The 11434-nt window shown below is 36.0% G+C and overlaps 1 protein-coding gene across 1 annotated transcript; it reads left to right on the top strand.

Annotated features, from left to right (window-relative positions):
• The first annotated feature begins 264 nt into the window (after nt 1-264).
• Nucleotides 265-11210, top strand: jagn (jagunal). Its single transcript, XM_074103628.1, has 4 exons — nt 265-535; nt 3079-3220; nt 3860-4093; nt 5150-11210. Exons 1-4 carry the CDS (start codon nt 447-449, stop codon nt 5279-5281), a joined length of 597 nt encoding a protein of 198 aa, XP_073959729.1. The 5' UTR covers nt 265-446; the 3' UTR covers nt 5282-11210.
• The last annotated feature ends 224 nt before the right edge of the window (nt 11211-11434 follow it).

Raw genomic sequence — 11434 nt, 5'->3', positions numbered from 1 at the left:
TCAACTGTACATAAGTACAAAAAATACAGTTTTTGACCAACCTTGCCAGCACAAAATAACGTTTCGGGTTTGACAATATTTCAAGAAGGTATGCCTTATAATATGCATGCACTGTTTTTAATAAAAAATGCTTAAGGCATATAGCAAATTTAAAGTAATCAAATTCTTGATTTGTAAATAAATATTTTTTTATTTTTGAAATTATTGATTGTGAAACTTCATATGTTTCCGAACGAAATGCAAAAACCTTGAAACGTTGGCACATTTGGCATTTTTGGCAGTTCTGATACTTCCGATCTTTCGTTTCGGCCGTCTGGCAAAAATATTCATGCATTGACTGAAAAATCTATTCTACGAAAATACTATCTTAATGTTGTCAATACAGTGATTTCTACTAACTTATTAGAGTATATTCCGTCGTGTTAATAAATAGTTAAGTAACAAAAATGGCTTCGCGAGGCGGTGTTATGGTTACGGGGACCAACGGCGCTGATTTCGAGCATAGGGAAAGGATCGCCGCACAATATCAAATAAGGTGAGATAAAAATGTTATTTAAAAGGTTATTAAACCTTTAAAAGCGGCTACAATAAGCTTAAAACACGCGTAAAAGGTTAGGGCTTGTAGCTTTGCGACAGGGGACAGCGCGATCACTGAAATTATTTTTAGACAGAAGCCAAGTGATACAGAAACATTTCGGACAGTTTATTTGAAACATTAATCTAAATTATATTGTTTAGCTACAATTGATTTTAATTATTCAATGCAAGTGTTGTAGATCAAACCAAAGTATAGTTTGCTAAAGTTTTTATGTTCATTGCCCTTAGAAGTGTAACGAAAATAAATCAAATATAGTTTATAATTTACTCGTCGAAACTGTGTTTTAAGAATTAAAACTATTGTTTCCTGCTCACAATTGTCTAAAAGAAAAAGAAATTTTGATATTCATGTCTCAAGTTGGCATATTTATTAAACAATCACCATAGCATGTCTGTATGTTAAATATTATAAATGAATGGAATATAAACATACACTTGTGTAACTTCTGTACTGGACTTCCTCCAGTTTGTTAGTCGTAAATGTAAGCAAGTAAAGGTGAAAACAGATGGTTAATATTTTGTTCATTTTTAATGAATGTTCATTCGAGTGAGGCGTCCCATGCTAGCTTAAGTAAAATTAAAACAAGGTGTGTTTAAATTAATCTGGAATATTTGATCATTATTTACAGAACACTTTTAATTTAACTCATTGGTAATTTTGATTCAATTTATGATGATGAATGGTGATCAGAACTGGCTCTACCATCTGCTGAAATAATCTGGATTCATTTTATGACATGCCCTCTTATCCTGAGAGGAGGCCTGTGTCCACCAGTGGGACGTATAGGTAAAGGATGGGATGATGATGTTATTGATGACTTTTATGACAGCATAGTATCATTTACATATTTATAAACTTTTCCAGGTGGTAGGACCTTGTGCAAGGTCCGCCCGGATTGCTACCACCATCTTGCTCGCTAATCCTGCCGTGACGCAGCAGTGCTTGCACTGTTGTGTTTCGGTGTGGAGAGTAAGACAGCTGGTGAAATTACTGGCACTTGACGTATCCCATCTTAGGCCTCTAGGTAATACCCCTCGTGTTGCAGATGTTTATGGGCGGTGGTGATCTCTTACCATCAGGAGAACCACTTGCTTGTTTGCCATCTAGTTGAATAAAAAAAAAAAAACTTTTTTCTGCATTGATACAGATAAATGGATGTTTGAGCTGTTATGTAACTCTACAAACTATGAGAGCTGTGTTTGGGCTTGTTAGCATAGTGTTATGGACTCTACCCATTACACCATGTCATACCAGGACCATAATAGCAGGCAAAAATACAGGGTGGAACGTTATTGTCAGGCAAAAATACAGGCTGGAACGTTGAGATGGGGCAGCAAGGGCAGCTACTAGATCCCTTGCTGCTACGCGAGATGCTCTTAGGAGACCTTTACTAACTCTTTTACCTGTATGGAAAAGATTTTCTTTGATTTGTGGGTGTTCTAGTACTCTAACCTCAGTTGGTCTCAGTGTTTTAATCCTTTATAGAAATGGGACCGATTGGCATTAAGAAAAAAGTCAGATCTCTTGATTTTTCGCTGACTGTACATTTTATCAAAAATGTGTGAATGTCGATTGTCATCACTCAAAAAGTTAGAACAGGTCTCCTAAGAGCATTTTCGCGTAGCAGCAAGGGATCTAGTAGCTGCCCTTTCTGCCCCATCTCAACTTGCCAACCTGTATATTAATTAAATAAAAATAAAATATCATGAGACACTTGACATAAATTGACCTAGTCCCAAACTAAGCAAAGCTTGTACTATGGATACTAGGCAACAGATAAACTTAATTATATAGATAAATACATATTAAACATCCAAGTCCTGAGAACAAACATTCATATTATTCATACAAATATCTGCCCGGGCAGATTTGTGAAGTAATATATTATTTGCAATTTTGCATAAACATAGCTATCATTATCATAAGGTTGGGGGTGAGCAAATTAATTATTTGTTATAGCTCATTGATATATGGACCTCCGCAAAGTAACGCCTCATTCAATAAATTATATTATTTGTATTGAAAAGTATGAGACTACGCTCCTCTCATCCATAAAAAGGTTGACTGGTAGAGATCCCTTTAAGAGATAAGTCCGCCTTTGTACAAGTATCTCAAAGTTTGTCAAGTGTATTTTGTTAATTTTCTTTTGTACAATAAAGAGTTTACATACATACATACATACTATGCCCACTAGCATGTTCCATGACCAACCGTCACTGTCGCGTGTCATGTATGCGTTTGACATTCCGTTATTGACAGATTCCTATTACGGTTATGGCATGATATTTTATGGTGTAGTGGGTAGAGCCCTTCAGGGTAAACTTTGACCAGGAATGGCATCCATCCATGATCTGATGATGGAGCAATCAGGGAGTTTTCCTATTAAAGAGTTTTTTTTTAAACAGTTTAGAGGTTTTCTGCAAGAGGACCATCATGGGGAGAAAAAAATGAAAACTAAACATTTTCGTTTATATTTCCAGTGCATTGAACAAGTCCCGACTGAAGTACTGCGTGTTTTTCCACCATGTTTTGTTCTTCGTGATGCTGGCCAAATTGTCTGCAGACATCCTTGACAAACTGGACATATTTATATTAGAGATTGAGGAGTTGCAGATCCCACAGGTAACACAAAAAAAATGCTAATATCTATCTAGTATAATACCAAACATTAAAAAAAAAAAAAAAAAGTTGCGTTTGAAGTGATATCTTTTTTTTATATTAATGGCTTTCATACTTGCCGAGACTTTGTTATAATATTATGTGCACTATGAGTCTCGCACTTATACAACATAATACTTATAGCGCCAATATCCAGTAAGAGTCGGTATATAAATAACAGGTATTAAATTTTTTGTAAATATTATCTTTAGTACATACAAGCTTTTTGTTTAAAATCAAACTATCTTTATTAAATTTAGTCCCTAACATGATATCAAAAAATTTACCACCATATTGAAGAAATTTCTGTTGACGAGTATTTACATCATACAATTTTTATATTTAATTTAACAATACAATATTTAACACAAATAATCTAATGTACTATATTTGAAGTGAGCAATCACCAATGCAGATCAGAACCAAATGGTTAGGTTAGCTTGAAAAGATCCCTTTAGGGATAAGTTCGCCTTTGTACTCTTTTGTTTTGTTGTTTTCTTTTTGTATTATTTTTGTGTTTTATGTACAATATACATACATAAGTACATACAAATGTTGGCCCACAAAAGGCTATCAAATTAAAATCTCCTTATTGAATTCCAGCCCCTCTGGTGGGAGTATATCTGGTCCCTGTCCCTCCTACTCTCCTTCTTGGGCCTCTCCGCCATCAAAAGGAACAACATCCGCCAGCTCCGGCGCTATGTGTATGGCATCGGGGTGTTAGGCTTCGGACCCTTGCTGTACTGCGTGATCTACTACTGCGGAGACGTGTGGAGGTATCTCTCCAGGGATGAGGATGAGGATGACAGCTCCGAGGTTGAGGTGGAGTTGTGGCAGGTGAGAATTTTAGGTTAAGTTTTTGGGATGTGTCCGTAAAGTTCATCATAAGAATTTCATTTTCAGTGCAAGCTGTTTTTGCTGGTTGTGCTCTTTGCATCTATGCTACATATTTATATTGAATTTCAAGTCAATAAGAACGAATAACCAAATTATTCGTGAGTGACAAATAAAATTATGGAATGAATTCTTTTTTTTTTTTTTTTTTTTTGAGGCTTTGAACACTCCAGGTGATCATGTCAGCCTCATGGGTGCTCGCTCATTTTTCCTACGCAAGGGACATATTAAAAAATTGGTAAATGCAAATGGCTTTGTCAGATGTTGGCTCTAGAGCCAACAATTGACCTGGCCATTGTGCATGGGGCCCAAACCCCCAAGTACCCTTCTCCTCAAGTCTGAGTTCCGAGCACATTCCAACAACAAATGGGACAAGTCATCTACCTTCCAGCAAATCTCACACAGAGGTGATGGTTTAACTCTCATCATGTGTAAGAATTTGTTTGTTGGGATGTGTCCGGAACGTACCCTGAAAGCAGTATTCTTATTCAAATAAAATATTCCGATTAATAATTCCATGTAAAGCGTTTTGTGCGTGATTTGGGTCCTCGGCTCAGACAAAAAGGGGGGGAGCTTCACTGCGAGTCATTTCTGGTGCAATGGTTGTCCATAGCTATCCAAATGTGGAAATGTTATGGCCACTTATTGGCCATTGGTCCATCATTGCTTATTTTATAATGTTCTATTTCCTATATCATCATCCCCCCATCCCAGCCTATATACGTCCCACTGCTGGGCACAGGCCTCCTCTCAGAACAAGAGGGCTTGGGCCGTAGTTCCCACGCGGGCCCAGTGCGGATTGGGAACTTCACACGCACCATTGAATTGCTTCGCAGGTTTGTACAGGTTTCCTCACGATGTTTTCCTTCACCGCAAAGCTCGTGGTAAATTTCAAATGTAATTCCGCACATGAATTTCGAAAAACTCAGAGGTGCGAGCCGGGGTTTGAACCCACGACCCTCTGCTTGAGATTTCCTATATTTTTTTTTAATTTTCCAGGGCCTCCCCTACGGCCTGCTCTGGTACCTGTTCGTGCTGCTGGCGTCCCAGGTGCACGTGTTCCAGTTGTATTTCTCCCTGAACCTGCTGAAGGCGTGGCGCGCGCGCGGCGCGCACAGGAAAGCCGAATAGGGCTCCCGGTGCTAGTGCGTGCGCTGGCTTGTGACGGAATGGTTCGTGTTGCCTCTACACCGGTTATTCGTGGCAGCGATCGATGCCCTTCAGTTTATTTAGTGCCTTGAACGTATACACTCAAAATTATTCCGGCATGTTTCAGCATATGTTACTCATTCATAATTTAATTAATATCATCAACATCTCGGCTTATTTACGTTCCATTATACGTTATTTAAGTTACATTTCATATGTCACTGAAGTTATACTTCGTTTTTTTTAGAATGAGAAAGAAGTAAGCGATTGTCGACGTGTCTTTTTATTGAAAAATACTTTTGAAAAATAAGTCACAGCAAATAATAACAATTAGCAAGGGCATATGATCATTTATGGTTATGGGTGAAGACCAAAAAGTTGCACACTGTTAAAGCTGCGTTAGCACATAGTTTTAATTTCCATTAACTTTTTCCATTGTGACACGAAAATTATCCATACAAATGTATGATTGATTAATGGTGTGCAACTTTTTGGTCTTCACCCTTATGCTTATGCCGCTATGGATTATGTCAGAAATAAATTATTATTATTATTTACATTCTCTCGGTATCATAAGTAATAGTTGCTGATTTTTTGAAAACGTTTTTCAATAAAAAGACTCGTCAAGATTGTTTACCCTTTTACTAATGCTAAAAAAACGAAGTATAAAATTGCGGCATCTAGTGTTGCCATTAGTGACTTGTGTATAATAAAATAACTACAGTCTGTCAAAAAAGAGAAGAAATTAAAAAGTGGCAACACTGTAGTGTCCTCCCTTTTTGGTTTGACAGGGTTTGAAAGGGATGACACTACAGTGTTGCCACTTTTTAATTTCTTCTCTTTTTTGACAGACTATAAGTTTGGTTCGTAATTAAGGTTTCTGTGACTGGCTAGATGGCGCTAGAATCGTGAGGTCCGTTTGACAACTTTGACATTTGCGTCGCGTTTGTGATTGGTTGAACTAAATGAGCCAATCCCAAGGCTGTAACGTCAAACGGACCTCGCGATCCTAACGCCATCTAGCGATGTTCCACATGTCAGTAACCCGTTACCGGCTCGCTACAACCAAATACATAATACCATGTTCTTAGTACGACGCAACGTCACAACAGATTAAAGTACAATTCAATAGAATCTGACAATTTTCTACATATTTAAGACACCCTATCGTGGGCACACTTGATTATATATGTCCCTGTTGTTGCAATTATCATCTAAAAGGAATCAAAAAAGAATAATAGTCACATCACAAAGCCTTAGGCAGCCCGGTGTTTATATTAGTAGGCTGGAAGTGTCTACAGGATTGTCAGATTCTATTGAATTGGAGTTTAGTTACAAAATGACAAAAATCTCAAATTGATTTATTTTCTGTATAACAAAATGACATAATTACCTTTGCACATTACATCCGATATCCGAAATATATAATTGGTATAAAGAGCAACTCCTTCAAATATCGAACTATTAAACCTCTCCGTAAAGATTAGCAATTTTGAACATGAAACTACCGTGAGACTCACTCATATTAAATATAATGACCCGGATAACTCACGTCTTAAATCGAGTTTAGCTCGACATGTTTCGGGCTAATCCGTAGCCCTTCGTCTTCGGAGCAACGCGACTCATGTCGAAACATGTCGAGCTTAAACTCGATTTAAGACGTGAGTTATCCGGGTCATTATATTTAATATTATTAACCTTTTGAACGCCACAGACGACAAAAAATAATAATTGGAAAATCGCTCCATAGGTGCCACGTAATGCCGACATGGTACCATCAGCCAAATAAGTGGTCTATCAATTTTTAAACAAGTTCCTATCAAATGAATATGTCGCTAAAGTCGAGTTTTCAAGTTGACAAACACGTCTATTGGCATTATTGTTTTATGACGTGCAAACGATTATCAACTTTAGGGTGGTAGACCATATATTTGGCTGATGGTACCTATGGCACGATTTTCAGCTGTCGCGTTTTGGTGTCCGTGGCGCTCATAAAGTTAAGACTGAAGATGTATTAGTTTCATAATAAAATTACCAAAATTCAAAAGTATCTTTAAATGGCCCAAAGATCACAATGACTCCGTCTCATACACAACACAATACCTTAAAAATTTGGACTGGGTACTAATTTTTCGATCGTAGGTATTTATGGTAAAAATAGTAACAAGATAAAATTGGATGACATCCAAGTTGATAATCGCTATATTTATGAAACACAGTGATTTCGAAATTAAGACATTTTTCCATAGCAGCTCAGTACGAAATTTAGGTATTTTGATGATTGTATGTTTTAAATCTTGAGACATTCTGTATCAAGTTAATTTGAATTACAGTGGTGCCAAGATTACGGTGTGTTAAGAAGTAGGTGTAAGTCATTTCAAATTTTGGACATTTTGAAACTAATCTGTTTTGACATTGCGGCATACTAGGTGCTTGGTATTATGACATTTGGTTATAGCGAACCGGCAACAGGAAACCGGGCGTTGCATGGCGGAAAAACTAATTTTGAACGAACCCAAAAGCGACTTGTTTTATATTTATACAATTTGAACAACGAATGGACGCATAAAATGCATGTTAAAAAACATCAGGCAATACGTCACAATATATGAGAAGACACGACACTGGCACAATGTATGGGAGCAAGCAGGAGTTGACATAATTAGACTTTAGGCGTTTTCGTTATGTTCTAATTCTAACTCCTTTGTCACACGGAGTTTGTTAGTGAAAAAAGTTTTTGCTCCATTGAATAAATTATGTTGCTAAATAGTAATGCTAAGCTTGTCCCAAAGTTTGAGGAATTTCGACCCCCACATGGTCAAAATGGGTCACATGGGCAAAATATATTCGAATAACGAATAAGAATGACCGAATCATTCGTGAAATTATTATTTGCATGGAATTACCAAAAAAACTTAAATATTTTTCTTGAATTTATCCGATTAAAATAACATATAAAATAAATCACTCGTCATTTGAAAAGTGATTGTATGATTTATTTGGTCATAAATTACTCACAGTAAAATGATTCACGAAAAAATCGTGACTTATCGTTTATTCGAATAATTATTCGGACAAAAACTTATTCAAATAATACCCATGTCTACTGTCAAGGAGGTATTAATTCCCGTGATCTTTCCTCTTATTTGCTAGTAATGAACATGTGACTGTAGAGCAGAATTTCACACAGCAAAGTTCCGCAAGAAAAAATAAACTTTGTACGCAAACTCTTAGTGTTCTCTGTTCGTTGCGCGGGTGAGACGTTCGTCGCACAGTGCTTACTTCACACCACACGCAATGGAAAGAGAAAACGCGTAATCATGTCCAAATGCCCTCTACTGCGACTAGGAAGGCTCACTTTAAATTATATCTGTGAGCGAGAAGACATGACAAATGTCAATTAATGTTAGCACACTTTACTCAAAAGACGAATCTATGTAAAATGTTATTTTATGACAGTAATATTTACAGTGCTTTTCTGCTCTGATGACGTATGTAGAAAGAGACAATAGTACTGTTAATATTATTGTATTATTGTAATATACCTACTTAGTTTAAATAGGCCGATATAGATAAACCGTGGGGTAGATGTGCAATATGTCATGAAATGTATTATATTCTGTATGAATAACGAAAATTGTAAGATTTTTGGTGACTTGTACACCGCGTTTTTTAAACTTACCGTTTTTTACTTTCAATAGAGCAGCCATACGGTCAAGGAGTTTAATTCATGAGCCACCATGGAATCATTTCACAGTAAACGTCATAGAGACATCTAACAAGGAAAATCGTAATGACTTTTTCTTTGAAAAGGTTTCAATTCGCGTGCGTATCGCGTCTGTATTGATACAAATGCGCGTAGACGGCGCGTTTAAAAAACGCTGAATGCTAAATATTGCAATCTGAGCCTGTATAGACTACAAGCGTTCAGTAAACGTTTTTGTAAATTTCCGTACTATCTGTGCACACTGCACACTGAAGCAATATTGCCTTCTATTTCGAAGACCACAAAAACCGCTTTTAAACAGCCACTGCTTTGTTCTCACCTTTTGCCGTGGTTACGAATTAAAAAAAAAGTAGTAGAGTAGGATCAGCGAATCGTGGCAGCATGGAATGGCGGCAAATTAAAAAAATAACACTGGCAACACGTTTCACAGTTAAAAAAATATCTGTCACAAATATGTTACAGGGGGCACACACGTCCTCGTAAATATTAGAAATAGAAATATTTTATTCGCTCTTAGCACATTAAGTAAATAAAACATAGAATAAAAATACACAAAAAAAAACAATATGCGAAATCGCGAAACGTTCCCATACACACATACATTACATATATACGTACATTACTTACATTACAAATGAAATGGAAATGAATGAGACAGCATGGATTTTATTATTAAACATTGATTCTAATTCATTCAGAATCTGGCTCAAGAAATTCAAACTCTACAAGTCATCATTTATACTTGCAATTTCCTCTTTTTCTTGCATTTTCAATATTGTTCGCGTATTCGTTTGAATGTGAATATTTAGTTTTACATTTATTGCAATTTCAGTTTTGATTTACATTGCTGCTCACCGAACTGATTTTTAGGGTTGCCAGAAGGAGGTTTTTTTTTTCATTGCTCCTGCCACAATTTGCTGGTCAGACTTTATTTCGCAGTGCCAACAAAGGCGTGCTGTGATTAGTCCACTCGTTGACCTCTAATTAAAGCTGTGGATTTAACTTGTCTCACTAACTAGCTCATTAAGAAAGCATTATTTTCTCAGTCACTTTTTTGCTAAAGTCAGAATAACAAAATTGTACTGTATGTAAGTTAGTGTGTTTAAAACATGTTGCGGATTAGTGTCTATTTTATATGAACTTTAGGAAACTCACTCAATGTGATAATTATAAAGCACAAATGACATTTGCATAAAAAATATTCTACAATATAATATATGTCACGTTTTTATTAGTTAAGGTTATTTCAAAGCCTTCTTATGAGTAGTGCTAAATAAAAAAGATTGGTAACAAAATAGCTTCCGATTTGTCAGTTTTTGTTTCGGCGGTTTCTTGTTATAAAGATATTAGCTTTTTATAAAGAGGCTAGCTTCACCGGTTATTAGGTGATTAATTGAATAACTATATAAGATCATTATTCGATATTTCCAGATTTGTTTGATTTTCTGGAACTGAAAAATTTCGACGAAACAAGAATCCGGCGAAATGAGAATCTGAGGTGTCAGGAACTAATTGAAATAATTTGTACACAGTATAACTTAGATCTTACTGAGGTAGGCCGAGGTGTGTAAATTTTGTACAGCAGTGTCTTATTATTATTATTAACTTTTTATGTTTATTAATTTGTATAAAATTCAGAATTTATTGAAAATATAAGTGATAATTAGGGTGGTTTACTTAAACCTGGTAAAAAAACTGGGGAAGTGCAAGTTCTTTCACTTAAAGGGTTCCGTATATAAAGGAAAAAATCTGTTGAAAGTTTAATTTATAGTATTTTTTTAAATCTCTCTTTCTCTTACTAAACTATTTTTTATGCAGTAGGTATGCCTATAGGCGTGTGACGTCACACGTTAGTATTTCTTTCTATGTATAATCGTGTGAATTTCGAACCTCTATAAATGTTTAGGTACCTGCAGAATCAAAATACAGTATATTCTATTATCGTCTAAAGATACTACCCTATAGGTACGGAACCCGGAAGCCTAAATCACGTCCTATATCGTGTTCTATCTTTCTAAAAATAACCCCCAAGCATAAGAGCCTAAATTTAAGTGTAGATTAAGTTGTAAATAGAGAGTTTATTTATTACTTTTTAAATACTCCAATTTTTAATGGTGTTGTTTGTTTTGAGGTTGCCCCTTAAACTTGTTTTTGTATGAAATAAAAAGTATTTTTCGAAAATTATCTTGATTGAGTATTATTTATCTGTATTGGATTACGGATTATTGGGGATTATCGGTTCATTTGGTGTTATTGGTTGTTTAATACTAAGGTGCTGTTGATTTGGTTTTATCGGGGACAATTGTTTTTATATTGTACACGCGTGGTGACGTGTCTGTGTGACATTGGGGTATTGGAGATTAGCAACTGCTTAGTCAGCGTTAGAGTGCGCTCCCATTGAAGCGGAG

Source organism: Choristoneura fumiferana, chromosome 20, assembly GCF_025370935.1.
Source record: "Choristoneura fumiferana chromosome 20, NRCan_CFum_1, whole genome shotgun sequence".
NCBI lineage: Eukaryota > Metazoa > Arthropoda > Insecta > Lepidoptera > Tortricidae > Choristoneura > Choristoneura fumiferana.
This window is presented reverse-complemented; position numbering and strand designations above follow the sequence as displayed.

What these genes read in the sequence shown, in the direction of transcription:
- jagn (XM_074103628.1), top strand. Translation starts at nt 447, where the DNA reads ATGGCTTCGCGAGGCGGTGTTATGGTTACGGGGACCAACGGCGCTGAT. An exon ending in GCCGCACAATATCAAATAAG is followed by an intron (nt 536 to 3,078) that starts GTGAGATAAAAA and finishes TTATATTTCCAG; the next exon opens with TGCATTGAACAAGTCCCGAC. An exon ending in TTGAGGTGGAGTTGTGGCAG is followed by an intron (nt 4,094 to 5,149) that starts GTGAGAATTTTA and finishes TTAATTTTCCAG; the next exon opens with GGCCTCCCCTACGGCCTGCT.